This window comes from Triturus cristatus, chromosome 3_2, assembly GCF_964204655.1.
Source record: "Triturus cristatus chromosome 3_2, aTriCri1.1, whole genome shotgun sequence".
Taxonomy (NCBI): Eukaryota; Metazoa; Chordata; class Amphibia; order Caudata; family Salamandridae; genus Triturus; species Triturus cristatus.
The window spans coordinates 959,442,411-959,461,153 of NC_140584.1; the positions used below are offsets into that span (position 1 = coordinate 959,442,411).

The 18,743-nt window shown below is 48.3% G+C and overlaps 1 protein-coding gene across 1 annotated transcript in view; it reads right to left on the reverse strand.

Annotated features, from left to right (window-relative positions):
• Positions 1 to 15,421: 15,421 nt before the first annotated feature.
• DYNLL2 (dynein light chain LC8-type 2) overlaps positions 15,422 to 18,743 on the reverse strand; it is a 42,355-nt gene continuing 39,033 nt past the window's right edge. Inside the window, exon 3 of the mRNA XM_085649504.1 lies at positions 15,422 to 17,370. Coding sequence (XP_085505630.1) covers positions 17,233 to 17,370 — 138 coding nt within the window. The 3' untranslated portion in view covers positions 15,422 to 17,232. The remainder of the gene's footprint in view (positions 17,371 to 18,743) is intronic.

The following is an 18,743-nucleotide window of genomic DNA, read 5'->3' on the forward strand; positions in this document are numbered from 1 at the left end:
CCCCCAAGCCTGCAGTGCCTTTGCTAATCGGAGGTTCCCCATTGCAAACAGGGCGCCCAACGTCAAAACAGCACCCTGCACCCAGCCGCCCTAGTGCTGCTGAGGGTGCACCTTTGTTTCCCCATGTGCCCTGAGCTAAAGTCTAGGAGCTTTTCTCCCACATCCAAGTGGCCTGCTCGTCAGCAGCCACCAACCGGAGGCCCCCTATTGAATAACATTGGGCCTCAGCACTCTGCACCCGGCCGCCATTGTGCCGCTGAGGGTATAACAAGAGTGCATCCCTGACCCGGGGGGGGGGGGGGGGGGGGCGCCTGAGTCTACCCCCAGAAACTCCCAAATACTTACCTTAAAACCGATATCCTATGGAGGAAAATAGTGTTAACATTGACTGTTTTTCTTGGAAAAGTTTGGAGTTTGAAAACCTAAAGAATTCTTAAAAATTGTACTATTTAACAAAAACGATTTTACTTTTCCAGGTATACTGCTTTGTATAAGAAAAGTAATGACAAAAGTAACTTACCTGTACTCTTACTGAAAATCCTATACAAAGCATATGTACTGTATTTACAAAGCATTGCATTTCTCAGAAACAATACTGTAAGTCAAAACAAAGTGCATTTACAATTACAATCCAAACTGTACATTTACTGCAAAGTAAATATCACTTAACTGTGCCAGGCTTGCTTGGTCTCAGGAAATAAAATAACTAAAGAACAATTTACTTACCTTCGGTAACAATATATCTGTAAGGGACATAGATTAGTTATAGATTCCTCACCTTAGAATTACCCCAAGGCGTCATACTGGATCTGGAGATTTTTCCTCAGCAGTACCGCTGCGCGTCAATAGGTGGCAACTACGCATTCACCGTTGGTGTTGTGGTCGCCAGAATGACGTTGCGGTATCTACTCAGACGCCACCCTCGCGCGTGGACGTCGGTTCTTTGCACAACATTCGACATCAGAAGCGCACACCATACAAGACACTGACCAATGGTGAACGAAAACTAGGGACCTGAAAGGGAGTCCCTTACCCTAGAAGTTAGTTCGGAGAACTGGGAGGATGGGCGGGGCGGTGAGGGATCCATAACTAATCTATGTCTCTTACAGATACATAGTTACCGAAGGTAAGTAACTTGTTTTTTGTTTTTTTAAAAACACTAAGTTTTTCCATGAGAAGGAGCAATGAGTTACAAATTGCATGAATCACATTAAGTATATATAGGGTAGAGGAGACAATGCAGGCAACATGTGCAAACATGTAAACAATGTAGAACATTCGTCAATACATTCCTAAAATGCCTCAGGACGACCTGAAGTCCTCCAACCATGTACATTGCTTTGTATTGCATACCCATCCTTCAATATACTTTACCCACGGGGAGCAGTGCCCGCCCAATACTCCCCCAACTCCCAATCCCACCCTGAACCCACCCACCATACCAAACCATGCCACAAAAATTCAGTCTGAGGGCCGTAGAGCATTCCCCCGGGGGGGGGGGGGGGAGGCAAGGGGGGGATAGAGGGGAAGGAAATCACTCCCCACGCGTGCGGCAGGGGAAGGAAGACAGCTGAACAGCGCAGCAAGAGGGGAGAACTAGATAAATGAAACCAAGTGGAGTACAGGGGGGGGGAGGCGCAGATCACCACCCATCGGGAAGTGGCCTCGATCATTCGGGACACGTCATCACCCAGTGCCAGGGGACAGGTTCTAGCAATCACCAATCCCAACCTCCGACATGCATCCCGGCTCATACAGGGGGATTCTGAGGAGCGGCCCCTGCAGCCCCCTCTACCTCCCCCACTTCACTCCTAAACAGCTCAGTCAGGTGTGCGCATTCTAGGGATATAGGACGCTTGCGCAGCCCCCGACTCTCCTCGCGGTGCAGGGCCTCTCGCTCCGCCACCGACCATCTCAACACTTCCTCTCCCCAGGCCTCTACCTGCGGTGGGGCACGAGACTTCCAACGCTGTTTTATCAGGCGCTTTGCCAGCATTAATGTCAGATTGGCAAAATGACAACAGTTTCGCTTTAAGGAGAAGCGGTAAAAGGCCCAATAACCAAGCCTCTGCTGCGTCCCAGGAGGGGCGCTCGGTGATTGTACTTAAGATTTGCGTTATCCTACCCCAGTATCCCCGCAGCACCGGGCAGAGCCACAGCATATGCATCAGGTCGGCATCCGGCACCGGGGATAGGCCGCAACTGTTGTATTGTACATCTTACTTAGTGCGTGGGGTGTAAGGTAAGCCCTGTGGAGAACAAACCATTGAATAGTTTTCAACCTGCAATTGCGGGACACTCTTAGGGTATTCCAGTGTAGAGGTCCACTCTCTATCACTAAATGCCCGGGACAAATCTGTTTCCCACCGCAGCCTGAGAGGAGCCAAAGAGATCTGTGTGTGTTCCCGGAGGCCCCGGTACAGCCAACGAACCAGGAAACGCCCATGGCCCATTATGTGAAGGGAGCGCAGGAGGTGGAATGTTGAGGGTTCTACAGGTGTCGCCCGCCACTGCGCCCAGATATACCGGGAGATCGCCGCATGGAGCAGAAACTGGGTATCTGGTACCCCATTTACCCTCACAAAGTCCACATGTGGCATCAAACTGCCTTCCTGAAAAAAGGCTCCTATTGTCTCCAACCCCTGTTGTGTCCAATTCCGTAATCGCTCGGCACTCAGAATTCCCTGCCTCGTGAGGAGGCCACACAGCGGCATATTGGGAGAATATGGATTTTGGATTTTAGCATACTTACATGCCCTCGTCCAATAGTGAAGCGCTACCTTCAGTAGGGCCGGGGGATCCTAGGGGCACCGGGGCACAACAGTGACTGCAAGGTATCACGCGCTAGTTGGGTCGGGGTGTAGCCGATTTCAAACAGGTTTTTCCCGGCCAGCCAGTAGGCCAACCACTGCAGCTGACCAGCAATGCAATATGCCCTAAAGTCGGGTGCTCCCACACCACCAGCGCCGCTCGGGAGCCGCAGCTTAGCTAATGCCACCCTGCGCCTCCCTGGACCCCAGACCAGGGAGGTCAGCAGTACATCCAACTCTCAAAAGATCCAAGCGGGGTATACCACCGGGAGGTTGACGAAATGGTAAAGCAGGCGAGGCAGCATCACCATCTTCGATATTGCTACTCGTCCCGCGATGGTAAGGGGCAATGTATTCCAAAATGTAATTTGGGAACGTATGGAAGAGTTTGTGCGTACCAGATTACCTGCTATGACATCCGGCACTGACCGAAAGATATTAATCCCCAAGTACTTAAAAGTGACTGGTGCCACCCTGAACGACAAGGGCCAAAAACGGAGCTCCGGAGCCATGAGCGCGGCACTGAAGGAATAGGCTAAGGACTTGGAAGCATTGAGGTGCAATCTGGAAACCTCCCCGAAGAGAAGAAAAAGATACGCCACTTCCCTCATGTCGGCTTGAAGATCACAAAAATACAGCAGCATGTCGTCTGCGTAAAGCGAGACTGAATGCAGGACACCGTCCATCAGAATGCCATGGGGGATCATGGCCCGCCTAAGGTTCTGGGCCAAAGGTTCAAGCGCCAAAACAAACAAGATATGCAATAATGGGCAGCCCTGGCGCGTACCCCGAAAAATAGGGTAGGCTAAGGAGATTATCGAACCTGTCTTCGCCCTGGCTGTGGGGGCGGTGTAGAGCAGCCGAATCCAAGCACAGTTCTGGGGGAACGCCCATTTTAGCCAACACTGCCAGCATATAGGACCAACTTAGAGTGTTGAATGCCTGCGATATGTCCAAGGATAGACACCCTGCCCTCGCTGGACGGAGCCCGGAGGCATGCAGGATGGTGTGAAAGCGCCGAAGATTCAGCGACGTACTCCGCCGTCGGACAAAGCCGCATTGGTCTGTATGGATCAGCCGCGAAAGAAGCAGGAGAAGGCGGTTAGCAAGGAGTTTACTAAGAATCTTATATTTTGTATTCAGGATTGATAGAGGCCGGTAGGATGACATAAGGGATCTTTTTCTGGCTTTAAGAGGGATGTGACGATCGCCTCCCGAGTGGTAGGGGGCAGTCTTCCCTCTGCGAGTGATGTCATAGAGTTGAAGTAGTTTGGGGATTAATATAGGAGAGAAGGGTAAGTAACTTGTTAATCTCAAAGAGACAATTAGTTCTGGATTCCTCACCTAAGAATAGGTACCCCAGCAATACCAACCCCGGGGGTGGGTCTGCGAACCAAGTTCACACCAGATAGTCCTGTCGAACTGAACGGCTGAAGAAGCAGTCTCTCTGGACTTGGCTGTCCAGGCAGTAGTGTTTGGTAAACGTGTGCAGTGAAGCCCATGTAGCTGCTTGGCAGATGTCAAGAAGGGGGGACTCCTCGTACCAAAGCAGTAGTGGCTGCCGTCGCCCTGGTGGAACAGGCACACAACCCCACAGGAAGTTCCTTTTTCGCTAAGGAATATCAGATCTTGATGCAAAGAGCGACCCATCTGGACGTGGTTCGTTTCAACAAGGCCTGACCTTTCTTGGAGCCCACATAGCCAAAAAAGAGCTGGTCATCCACGCGGAATGGTTTTGTGCGATCCAGATAGAACGAAATTGCAAGTTTTGGATCCAGACGGAAGAGCCTCTTTTCCTCTGAAGGAGGAAAGAAGGTGGGCAAAGTGATGGTCTGTCCTATATGGAAAGAGGTAACCACTTTGGGAAAGAAAGAAGGCCTAGTGCGGAGGACAACTTTGTCCAGATGAACGGCCAGGAAAGGAGGTTTCGAAGAAAGGGCTTGGAGCTCACTCACCCTGCTAGCAGAGGTGATGACAACCAGAAAAGCAGTTTTAAGGGTCAAGAGTCTGAGAGGACAGGTATGGAGCAGCTCGAAAGGAGCACACAAGATAAGGACTAGATTCAAGTCCCACTGTGGCATCATGAAAAGCACAGGAGGAAACAAGTGAGTAATGCCCTAAAGGAAGCGATTTACAATAGGGGACTTGAAAAGAGAAGGCTGGTCAGGCAGCCGAAGGAAGGCCGAAAGATACTTTGGGAGTGCCCAGAGCACAGCCCTGCTGGGCCAAAGAAAGAATGACCAGGAGAACCGCTGAAAGGGGGGCAGAGAGGGGATCCACAGCCTTTGCTGTGCACCATGCCACAAATTTGTTCCATCTACAGGTGTATACCGTTTTATTGGAGGGACACCTGGCTGCCAAGATAACATTACAGACTTTGGGAGGAAGGTAAAAAGCTGTCAACTGTTACCGCTCAATCTCCACGCAAGGAGGTGGAGGCTGGACAGGTTCAGGTGGAGGACTGTCCCCTGCTGCTGCGACCGAGGATCCTTGCAAAGAGGCAGTCTGATCGGCGATCAATGGCCATGTTTAACCGGTCAGGATACCAGACTCTTCTTGCCCAATCCGGAGCAACAAGAATGACTTGGGCCCGGTCGCGCTTGATCTTCAGCACTCTGGGCAGAAGTGGTATAGGTGGAAAGGCGTATAGAAGACCGCAACTCCACCTGCGCCGAAAAGCATTGCCTAGCGAGTGCCGCCTTGGAAATTCCAACACGCAGAACTGCTGATATTGCGTGTTCTCTTTGGTGGCGAATAGATCTAACCAAGGCTCTTCCCACTGCTGAAAGACCTTGCACCACCTCCGAGTGAAGACGCCATTCGTGGTCCATCATGCACCTGCTGCTGAGTTAGTCCGCTCTGGCTTCAGGGAACCTGCCAGGTGTTGAACCCCAGGGACATGCGCTGATGTTCCAGCCATGTCCAGAGGCAGAGAGCCTCTTGACATAGGGTCTACAACCCAACCCGCCCAGTTTGTTGCAGTATCACATGGCGGTGGTGTTGTCCATGAACACCTGCACTACTCTTCCTCGGACAGAGGTAAGGAATGCTTCAGTGCAAGACTAATAGCCCAAAGCTCCAAAAGGTTGATATGGAGCCCGGACTCCGCCGGCGACCAGAGGCCTCTGATCTCCGCCTCTCCCATGAGGCCACCCCACCCCAGCAGGGATGCATCTGTCACCACTGTGAACTCCAGTTGGAGAAGGGAGAGAGATCTACCGTTGACCTAATCTCGGTTTGTTAGCCACCACTGCAACTGTTGTGCAGTGCCCTCAGATCTGGATGCAATCAGAAAGATTCCCCTGATGCTGTGCCCACTGAACTTCGGGTCCCATTGCAGAGCCCGCATATGCCACCTAGCTTAGTCCACCAGCAGGATGCAGGAGGCCATGAGGAGGTCCAGTACCCTCAGGGTCATTCTGACCGAAACCCGGGATAGAGGCTGAAAGATTGGAATCATAGCCCGAATATCCCGGACTTGCTGCTCAGGAGGATAAACCCGAAACTGTGCTGTGTCCAGAACTGCTCCAATGAAAAGGAGCTTCTGAGTGGGGATCAGGTGTGACTTCGGCACATTGATGGTGAACCCCAGCGAATGCAGGAGGGTGAGCCCGCGTTCAACAGCTAGTCATCGAGATAGGGGAAGATTGGAACCCCTGATCTGCGCAGATGAGCTGCGACCACCTTTCATGAACACCCAAGGGGTGCTGGCAAGGCCAAAGGGGAGCACGGTAAACTGACAGTGCCTGTGGCCTACTGTGAACCACAGGTTAACGCCGGTGAGCCGGCAGGATGGGGATGTGAAAATAAGTGTCCTGCAAGTCCAAACGCTGCCATTCAGTCTCCAGGGTCAAGAGCAGATAAGACCCGAGCCAGTGTCAAGATCTTGAACTTATCCTTCTGGAGGAAGTGGTTGACGTCCCTGAGATCCAAGATAGGATGCAGGCCCTGGACCTTCTTGGGTACCAGAAAGTAGTGGGAACAACCACCACGACCAACTCCTGGGGCACAAACGTGCTTGATGGCTCCCTTGGCCAAGAGAGCCGTGACTTCCTGTTGGAGAAGGGCCAGGTGATCCTCCGACATGCGATGGAATTGAGGTGGCATGGATGGAGGGGTAGTCTCAATGGGGAGGGAGTAGCTCCTTCGGACTATCTGCAAAACACACGCGTCTGACGTGATGTTGAGCCAGTGGGGACGGTGATGGCGAATACTGCCAGCCACTGGCAACTGGTGGGTCTGAAAGGTCGGACTGGGAGGGTTAAGAGGCTGCTGCAGAGGAGGAGGTGCTGGTGGACTGGCCTGCCCGCTGGCCACCCGACCCACGGCAGTGGGATCCACTTCCCCGGCAGCGTAGATGCTGGGCAGCTTGCGCAGGCCTGTGGCTCTGGGTGGAACGTGGCAGGGGACACCTTCCGTAGCCACGAAAGGAGCGAAAAGCAGACTGCGCTGGGCGGGAGGCGGTAGCGAGGCCCAAGGATCTGGCCATAGCCCTAGAATCCTTAAAGCGCGTTGTCTGCCTTATTGCCAAACAGGCGACGGCCATCTAAGAGGATGTCCAAAAGTGTTGCTTTGACATCCCCCGAAAAGCCAGTGGACCTCAACCAGGCGTAGTGTCAATGCTACTGACGTGGAAACCGTTCTGCCCAGTGAGTCGGCGGTGTCCAGCCCACACCAGATGGTGAACTTCGCTTAGTCTCTCCCTTCGGCAACAGCACGGGAGAGCACGGCCCGGGCCTACTCCGGGCACTGTCAGTACCTGCGCAGCCGAGGAGTAACGGCCCAATAGACATGCGGTGTTCACGGACCGCAGTCACAAGCTGGATGAAGAAAACTTTTTCCCCAAGGTGGTCCAGCTTCTTGGGTTCCCTATCAGGTGGTGCGTTAGGGAATGCACCCGTGGACGTTGAGGCTTGGATTACCAAGCTCTCAGGGGTAGGATGGGAAGAGAAAAATGGGGTCGCCCGGAGCCAGGCAGTGGCATCGGGCGATCATCCTGTCCACAGGAGCCCCTGTGTTGCGCTTGGACCAAGTGCCCAAAAGGATGTCTGTAAGGGTCACATTGAGTAGCAGCAAGGGCTCCGAGGAGGCTGCTGCTGGTTGAAGCACCTGTCAGGTTAGTCCTAACCGCCACCGTAGGAAGCTAGAGGTTTAGGGCCTCAGCTGCCCTATGCAACACCACTGCATACGAATCACCCTCTTCCGTAGCCACGGTAGGGGGAGATAGCATGCCAAGATCTGGGGAGGTATCCAGACCACTAGCCTCACCCAACTCCTCTAGTCCGGTTTCTCCAACTGGTTGGCAAGAGGGTCCACAGACCCCTCTGTCCTCACCCTCACCTGTAAGCCACTCAGGGCGGTAGGAAACATCAGGATAGCACAGGGGTACAAAACTACCAGTTGGTGCCGATAGACATCTGTCCGTGTCCTCATCAAGGGGGGGGGGGGGGAGGCCGGGATCAACGCCAGCTGGGGATACTACCGGCATTGGAGGCAGCAGGGGTGTAATCACTGGATTCGGCACCGGAGGAAGTGTCACGAGGTCAACCGGCACCAATCCAGATCCAGGCCTGGATCCTTGGGGGCCCTGCGGTGCCGGAGCTGAAGCCACAGACATCGAAGGCCTAGAGCCCCCAAACGAGTCGGCGGAGCCCGAAGGCGCGCCGGCAGTTGGGCTGCCTGAAGATAGTGTAAGGCTTTGTTAAAGCTTCGAAGCTGGGCAGGGGTCGCTCTGGGTCCAGGAAAGGGAGGAAAGGCTGGAGTCGACCCAACAGTCTCTGGGGGCGGAGCTGGACGACTACCTGCCGCATCGGACGACAGACGGGGACAACACGAAGAGACGATGCTTCTTCACTTTCTTGTGCTTCGACTTACCCAAAGATGAAGACTGAGGGGTGATGGCTCCGCAACCAGACGCGCGACCTCCCTCTTGACCGGGACCTTGAGTGGGGCGCAGCAGACTGCCTGGCCTCAAGAAGCTTTCGGGACCACTCCCACAGAGACTTCTGGCTACGGCCCAGCAGTCGGAGCACAACTTTGGGTCATGGTCGTGCTCCAGGAACCAGAGGCACACAAGATGGGGGTCTGTCACCGATATCCACTTGTGGTAGGAGCCACAAGGCTTGAAGCCGGTCCGCCGCAATGACATCCCTGTGCACCAGGAGTCTAAAGAGTCGACAAAAGTCGCAAAAAGTCAAAAAGTGACTTGAGGTACCGCTCTCTCCGGATCTATGCTGGCTGGTGCGGAAAAAGGAACGGATTTCAGCGCGTGAGGGCAGCGTCTAAGTAGATACTGGGATGTCATTCCGGCAACCACGAAGAACACTGAGTTGACCGACGCCACCTATCAACGCGCAGAGGTACTGCTGAGAAAAAAAAATTCTCCGGATCCAGTCTGACACCTGGGGGTAATTCTAAGGTGAGGAATCCATAACTAATGGTCTCTTTCATATAAAATATTTTCAAACAAAACCAATTGGTCTGAAGTTCAGTCTGTGTGTGAATTAATTCGCTGATTGAGTGTGTACAACAAATGCTTAACACTGTCCTCTGATACTGCCTTACTGCTCGACCACATTACCCCAAATAGAGAGTAAGGCATCTACTTTTACCTCTGCCTACCTTTTGGGTTCCACTGGATTGTGCACACTATACCTCAATTTGGTATAGTATATACAGAGCCAGCCTCCTACACTGTCGACAGTTCTTCCTTCAACAGTTTTGACATGGACTAAGATCGCTGACAGAGGTCAGTGTGCATAGTCTTTGGCTCCAGCAACAAGGCTGTCGACTTGAGATTTGTTCTCCAGAGCCACTGACAGCCACAGCGGTGAAGAAAGATCCGTTGACAATTCTTTTAACCGCAGTCCTTTTTTCCTTCGGTGACGTTGAAGACAATGCTGTCGTCAACATAGATGGTCTCCCCCTTACAGAGACTATAGTCGACAGAGAAGACTATGACCTGATTAGCTTAGACAGATGAAGAAAACAGTCTTAGTTGTGGTGTCATCCGAGTGTCTTTGAGGCGACAGAACAGTCTACGGTAGAGACCTGGACGTCAGCTTTAATTTAGAAGCTGTAGAGGGCATAGACTAACCCTTATGAGAAGCTGACTCCTTTTTAGAAAAGGAAGGCTGGTCAGGTTTCTTTAGAAAATAGACAGCCTTAGGAGACACCAAATCAGCCTCACCTGCCCTCTTTTTTGAAGCAGTAGTTTTGAGGGAGGAATCGCTTTCCTCAGACAGAGGACTGTCCTTAGTTTTCAACTTCTGAAGCCACAGAAGACGTCCTTCTCTATCAGTCTTTTCAGAAAAAGTTATGCAAATTTTAGTCTCACCCGATTATCAGGGTGAAGGCAGAAGATGCACTTCTTGTGGGGGTCATCTGAATGAAGTCTGAGTTTCCCACAGAAGTCACAATGCCTGCAGAGATCTTTTTGAAGACCTGCTGATCTGAAGAGGAGAAACAAATTCAGTAGGCCAAAGAGAAAAGTACTGAGCAGAGCTCAGGGAGACTTCCTTCACATGACACAGTAGAAAATCTAAGAGCCTGGAGCCTCTGTGGAGAGGGTTCTAGAGGGTGCAGTCACCTGATTGGCTGGAGTTTGGACCATTCCTAATGACTAGGACAAGATATTAAAGTTAATGTTTTTTCTCTATTAACTAGAATGTTAAAGTCATTACTAATTGCTTTTTGGGACTCACTTAGACAGGGAATGCTTCAAGCATGTGAATCTATGAAAGATACCCCAATACTGGAGAACTTCAACTTTTTAACATCTTCCCTGCTATGAGAGTACATGAAAGGTAACAAGGTCACCAAAAGGCGATGTTCTTGATTACACTGATACAGGAGAGGCGAATGAAGACGTTCAACACTATCACATACCAGAGCCTTTACATCTTGGGTCTGTAAGTCTGCAAGGAGAAACATGCTCCAACTCTTGATTTTCAGCCAGATATCCTATGCCATGATGAGGCAACAAAACTAGCCTCAGGGAATCTCTCAAAGGTTGTTCGAAGGCTGGCAACAACTTCCAAGGCAAACACCTCACTGGCAGAGGATAAGAATAATGTTTAGCCACCGTAGTTACTGCAATTATCACAGCTGCGGTACCCAGCACTACCAAGACTTTGATAGGACACCCCATTCTTGCCTGAGAGACAAGACAATCCTCCCCATAGCAACCCATTTGTACCCTTAAGATATGATGGAGTACCACTGGCAGGCTGCTGCCCTATCACCTACTGAAGTGGTAAAACCAGCCTCCTGTGAAGAGATGGTGGACTCTCCCTCCAAAAGCAGAAATGATACAGCTAGTGATGCTGTGATCACAATTTTCTCCTCTTAACTCGGAGGCGTAACTTTCCAGTGCCTCAGCCTCCTACATGGCAACTTTGGACAAGTCAGGAAGACAAGACAGATTCTTCCTCCCCAATCTGGGCCAACATAGTGGCCAAAAACAGGCATGAAATAACTCTTGAAAAACAGAAAAAGCACCAAAAAACAATACTCAAAGTGTACTGTTCTAACAATTATGTAATTTAGCATAGCAAAAGCTGAAAATGTATATCCAAAAATAACTTTCAAGCAGGACTGTATTCAGGAACGTCTTCTGAGCAGAAGACAAACTGCTCAACTAAAGCCATGATGGACCGGTGCAGCCTTCCAAGTTCCTGAAAAAGAGGCAGGTTGAATTTCACTTCATGCATTGTACCATTGGGGCAATATTTCCTGTAGGTATTTAGCAGTTTTCTGGCTAATGTAATTATGGCCTTTTATTGGGCAGGTATCCTTATTTTAATTAGGACAAATCAGGCGTTTCTAAAAAAAAAAAAAATTAATGCCAGACATTTTACCTTATATGAATTTTGAGATCATGGCATTGTGAAGAACTGTGCAGCTACAGTTGATGCACAGGTAGAACCAGCAAACCGATTACACTAGCACTGCAAGAGAAGCAAAAATAAAACCCCAAAAACTGACGATACAGCCAACTTCAACATCTCAGTTCTGAAAAAGGTGAGCATTCCATGTTAAGATAGAGGCTCTAAGTAATTGAGGTTTCCATAATTTGAGGGGCTCTTTTTGGAAATCTGCTGCAATGTAAATTGCAAAGTGGCTGAGAAGAAAAAAAATCCTGTAAAAGCCTCCTACATTAGTCCTTGACAAACTTCATTATACCAGAATAATTTTTCATTAGCCTTTGACACAAAATTACCGAAAATTATGCCATTACACCTGTTCAAATAATTATGAGTAACTTGGCATAATAGAGCAGGTTACTTTCGGTACCACTCTTTCTGGTAGAAACTAACCTCAGATACCTCACCTTTTGAGCAATCCCCAGGCAACCAACTGTATCCAGAAACAGTTTGAGAAGTACCTCTGCACACTAGTAGGTGGTGCCAAGCTGCTTCACACGGAGGCCATTCTGCTCCAGAAACGACGTGCAGAGCCCATACAGGTACCACTCCCAGATGCTGAAATCAGTTGCTTTGGAGGCTGTCTATGCCCCGACAGATGTCCAAGAAAGGAAATTTGGTTGCCAACGCAGTAGTAGCAGCTTTGGCCCAAAGTCTTCCTGGCAGCTGCTTTTTGGCCAATGCACAGCAGATCTTGATGCAAAGCAGCAGGAGACAGTCTGCTTCTGCCTTTTTATGCTAGAGTGAACCCCCCAAAGCTGACAAATAGCTCAGTGCTCTTAGGGTACAAGCAATGGGAGTCTCTCAGGAGTAGTGAGGCAGGACAGCAGGTTCTCTGGGAGGGGCACCCTGATTGGAGGACAGATGCTCAAGACCAGCTCTGGATACCCTGTCAGTCCTGATTGTCAGAACTCAGTGCGAAGAGGTATCAGTAAAAAGACTCACAAGAGTCCAAAGTTCCACCCTATGTGGAATGCGTCCCTGAGCAAGAGATGCCTAGGAAACTCCAACATGCACAACTGCTGACATTACACATTCTCAGCCTTTGCAAATAAATTAAGCCAAGTTTCTCCCTATGTCCAAAAAAAGACCATGTGTCACTTCTGGGTGCAACTGCCACTAGTGATCTGCTAGGCAGCGACAGCTGGACTCATCTGCCCTGTCATTTAAAGATCCTACAAGGTGATTCACCACCAGGAAAACCCTTGATGGTCTAACCATTTCCAGAGGTGTGGTCCCACCTAGCACTGGGCCAAAGACTATGCTGCCCTGTTTATTGCAATACCGCTGGGCGAGTCGATTGCACTGAAATCCAGGACCGAGGCTGAAAGATCAAGTTCATAGCCCAAGTGTCCTAGATTCTCCTTTGCAGGGAGAAGACCCGACACTGAACTGTGTCCAGAATGGCTCTGATGGAGTGTCTGAGAAGTCAGGTGCGACTTAGGCACATTGATAGCCAACCCTTAAGAGGAAAGGAGATACACCGTAGTCTGGGTAGTTGACTGCCTGGATAAGTTCGCCTTCAACCGCTCGTCAAGGAAGGGGAGGACGGGGTTCCTGACCTCTGAAGATGTGCTGCTACCACTGCCACTTTTGTGAACACCCAAGGGGCATTGGTGAGACCAAAGGGGGAACACAGCAAACTGAAAATGCTCCTGTCCCACACCACAGATGGTGCTTGTGGGCCTGTGGGAAGGGCATATGGAAGTAAGTCCTATAGATCAAACACCAACCAGTCCCCAGGGTCGAAGGCAAGTGGCGAGTCGGGTTAGCATCTTAGTCATTTCATAAGATGGTGTTGAGAGAGCAGAGTTTTTTTTAATAAAAAGGTTATCAAGTCTTAGGCATAGTGATGTGACAACAATCACATTGCAGTAAAGAGCAGAGGTTTTATAATAAGTCTAAGGCCTCCAAACGTCTTTGGTATGAGGAAGTAGTTGGAGTAACAGCCACTTTGTTGCCAGTACCCTCTCACAAGCCCCTTTGGCAAAAAGGGCTTGCACTTCCTGCATAAAATGACAGATGGTCCTCAGCCAATCATTGAGGGAGGAAGTTGTGGCTGACCAATTAGAAAAGGGAAGACATCCTTCTGTACAACGTTATCATCTGCCAACCCCCTAAGGACCATTGAATCTGCCACCATTTGGGTGGATGTGCTCCACCGAGATGCTACAGGGGCTTGGACAATGGGGTCATGGGTGGTGCAACAGTGGGCTGATTGGCATGGTGACCACGAGGCCAGTGGGTTCAATGGTCTCCGTTGAGAAAGCTGGGTACCTTCCAGGGGTTGAAGCAGTTGTCTTTTTGGGTATTTCTGCTAAAGCCACTAAAGGACCAAAAAGATTGATGCAGTTGGTGTGGCAGAGCAGACTGGCCCAAGGAGCATGCTTTACTCCTGCTTTCTATGAAGCGCTGAAGAGCAGAGTATGCTGGCTCCCCAGAAGATGTGTACAGTCAAAAGACTGGTCCACAAGGGACGATTAGACATTCTAAAAAACTGTCAATCACAGCCAGGCATAGCGATGAATAGCAAGACTAGTGCTAATTACTTTAGCCACTTTTAGAGTTGGTGGAGTCCAGCCCACAGTGGATCAAAAAGGTCAGCATCATGGCCATCTTGAATGGCCGTAGTCAATGTAGGACAAAGGTCTTCCAGTATACCTGGAAGGAATGGAGGAATTAAATCCCAGCAGGTAACTAGCATTAACCGACCCAATTGTCAAACCATGTAGAGAGAAAATACCCTTTTTGAAAGGTTTCCACTCTTAGATTCCCTATCTGGGAAGTAGTAGGGCGTTGGGGCTCATCCAGCCAGTGTAAGCTTGCAACACTAAGCTCTCCTGGTGCATGGGAGCTTCGGTTAATCTTCCAGATTTTTTGGTGCCCGGGAATATTTTAAAGGGGAGGCATCGGAGGTCAAAAGTATCCATCAGAATTAGAGTGATTGGACAAAAGCTAAGAGCTAATGCTGAAATTAGGGAAACTGACTAGACTCAAAGAATATCAGAACAAATACAGCAGGTCACGATCTACCCTGAAGAGTAGATAAAAAGGAGCTGGCCGGGGTGAAGACAATACATGGTGAAATCGGGGGCCCTATTGCACTTCCACTATATTGGCCTAGTATGGTCTTTCAGTGCAGTCTAGCTACGGTTGCTCCATTCCCAGTAAACCTTAGACCCACAGACCAAGTCCTAGATATGCATGTAGCACAAAGCTACAGCAGCAATTTGTGAACCTGCGCATAGGAGGTCCAATACCCACAGGCTGAGAATGGAGAGCCCCAACAAAGGATTGGATTTGCAGGCCCAATTCCTCCCCTGCCTATTGGATTCTACAAAGTTACAAAAAAGGCATTCCCAAACAAACGGATTTGCAAGTTGTGTTTGAAGAAATGTCATTAAAGAAATTAAATCAAACTACTATATCAAAATAGCGGAAACGGTAATTAATGGTCATGCAATTTTATCAGGTCCCTTCAGGTCTGCACACTTAGAACCATCTCAATTCTGGCTTAACAAGGTTTCTTCAACCAGTCAGACTGGAGCAAGCGCAAAGTAGAATGCTTCATTGCCTGGTAAGGCCAGTTCTGCCCTGCCGCCTAAAACGAGTCCCTGAAGCTACTCAAGAGTATTTGGGGCCAAAACTATGGCCATAAGCCCCCTCCCAAACAAAACAAAAAACAAATGAAGGAAACCAGCTTTTATTCAGCCTTGTCACAAAAGAAAAATGTCAAAATGCAGTTTTTAAACATGATTCAAACACAAAAATGAACATTTGGGACAAACACCCAAGAGCAAATTATGTCGCATCAGGTCTGCAATGTAGACTCCGCTGGGCAGCAGGCACGAGGAATGGTCCCCCACAGGCACAACATGGGAAAACCCACAGTGACATTCTATCTTCCTTCTGGATTCAAAATAGTCTTATGTAAGTGAGAAAGCAGTTACAAACTAAATTCATTTAAAAAATAGGCATGCAACTGCCATGAGCTGTACATAAATATATTAAGATTTGACAGTTAAATACATTGATACGCATTTCACATAAACCTTTGAATGACTATTGAATAGTCTATTCTCCGTAAGTCGACCAATAGATCTAAGAATCTTGTCCATTTATGAAACAAGCCACATCAAGACAGTTTGTAACACAGTGAATTAACTTCAGCAAAGGTCCTCCAAGTCCAGGTTATCAACGTACCTGGTCCGCATTACACATTTGTACCTTTGAGGCCACTACTAAAGAAACAATGGCGCTTGCAGAAATGGCCGCTTGATCTTATATTACTGTACACCAATAAAGCAACTTTTAAGAGAAAGCAGCACCAAACAAAACCATGATATTACAAATGGTTATTTACAGTGAAATCAGTGAGAAGTATATAACAGTACAGAAGACCGAACTATTGGCAGTTCAAAGTAACATTTTCATTGAGTGCGAGTGGAAGGCACCTTGCAAGCTACAAGGAATGATAGGAAATACAATCTGTAAAGATCACTTGCGATTTTCCAGATTTAGTTCTAATTAGACCAAGTGTCCCACACATCAGCCCACTGGTGAACTGGTACACAAGTACAATATCAGTTAACACTGCTCTTTAAGATCTATTCTATAAACACAGGCAAGGTTTCTAGTTGTGTCAGGATCAAACAAATGTTCAAGTCCATGCCAGCAAAACTATTAAGTTGGTGCTGTGAAAGAAAAGAAGATTCCAATAAGACAATGATTACACAGTTTTGATGGGCATGGGGACTGGTTGTACAATATGGACTGACCAGCAATAACTGCCAATTCCACAATTTACCCAGGTCGATTAACAAGCAAGCCAGTCACCTGTTACATTGTCCAGGGATTCTAAGAAGTTGAAGCAACCCAATGATTATATCCCTCAACGTAACCACCGGTGCACAGCTTTTGTAAAACCAAGCATGTGCAGCAAATACTTAATTCCGACTTTAAACAAAAAACAGACATTGAAGAAAGATCAGTAGGTTCCACAGTGCGTCTGAAAAAACTCCTCTCCCTTTAAGCCAGACAAAACTAGCTCCATTTGAAACTCACATCTGGAAAAACCCCAAACTTTGGGTAGTTCAATATGTCAAGCAAATGGGAATTAAAGCATCAACTTAGTGTAACAAAAATAAAAGCGACCAAAACAAAAATAAAAGGCACACCAACATTTGTTTAGCTACTTGCTTTGGTATGTCTAAATAGAGAATGTTAACAAAAGTAAATGGAGTGAAACATTTTATTTCTACCACTGAAAAGGCAATTGTTGAGCATTTACATTGTTTCCTAGTGCAATACAACCCAAAAAAGCAACAACCAAAAGGAAAAGAAAACAAAGCTGCCTTCTTCTCAGGCAACAGGACGGTCAGTTGACTTTACATACACATTAAATAGTTTACAGTCCATGCAGCTGCACAGCCATTACAGGGGTGTCTGGCTTCAGCCATCAGTGCATCTCAGTCCAGGTTTCACTCAGTCCTTTTTGCCTATCCAGACTTGAAGAGAAGAATTGCAACTTGACCCAAATAGAAGTAGATGAAGTGCTTGGTCTCATGTGTTACATAGCTCCCAAAATTTCTTCCAACTATGCAGTGCCAGGTCGGGTTGTATTTCTTGTCAAATTCCTAAGCGAGACAAAAGAACAAATTTAGCATTAATCATATGGTGCAAAATAGAAACAATCACTAAACTGCACATCATAGCAAGGCACATGCCAACTACTTATGGGAGTCATCGGTAAGAGCATTACTTACATTTGACAGACATGATGCTGAAAGTAGAAACATAAATAAGTATTTGGGTTATCTCCACTCTAAGAGCAAAGCATTAAGGAAGTTTAGAAGGTAGGAGCCGACTGAATCACATGAATGTAGATTGTTTGGAGTTCGGGCCAATGCCAAAGTAGTGTCATTCGATTGCCTTTAAGAATGAAAATTTGGCCAAGCCCTTCAAAATTAACAGTCGATGAATTAGGTTTTACAAACTGCAAAATACAAACCAGCAATTAGCTGCATTCTACTATTTTTATCATGGGGGCTGCAAACAGGCCAATTACCTACAACATTGTTAAACAATGCAATATTCCATAAATGCCAGTATGGATCCCATAGCGGCTGCTTTCTATTGGTGTACTAGGCCTCAGACTTATGTTTGCTACAAAACTGAAAGCAGAACCAGCACCAAATTTTTGGCTTTGTTTTCTGCTCATCAACTATGGTCTCGATGCCATTTTGTCATAGACATACGTCCTTTCAAACTAAACAAGAGCTGGAATAGACCGCTCATGAGAGATCATGGTCTTAATGTTACAAACAACTTACCACTCAGTTGTGAACAGACCCCGTGTAGTCTGATTTTGCCATATAGTCTAGGGTAAACCCTGTGTGCCCCTACCATGTCTGTCTGCTTTTGGTGGCAGCTCCTGATGATTCTCAAACACCCAGTCTTTCACTACCAACAGCTGCACCGCCCAGTAGTACAACTTCAGAAGAGATGGGTAGTCTACACCAGTGACTTTCATCTTGCCTATATTCTTTGAGGACCCTTCCTAGATCAAGTCTTCGTAATTCGGCCAGGTCTAGGGTCACATATATACCCAGGTATAGAACCCCATCAAGCATATAAGAACACTCCCAGGCCATCGAGGCTCCACAGGGTTATCTGGAAAACCAGACTTCTGCCAGTTAATGCGTATTCCTTAGATATGCCAGAATTTGGTCAGAACTTCTAGAACTCTGCCAGTAGACTACGCCGGTTTCATTCGGTATAATATCACCCGGATACAGGGAGATCATGTCTTCCGCAATCAGGTGTTAACAGTATCTTGTAATGGGTGTCCACTCACCCAATTAGTCAGCAGCACCAGCGTGAATGCAAATGGGGAGGGGAAAAGTGGTGGGGAGGTCACCCCTGCCTTGTCCTTCTCATAAAAGGCTTTTAACTCTTAAGTGATCAGAAATCCACGTGGCAGGAACCATGTGTTTAAGTATCGGATAGT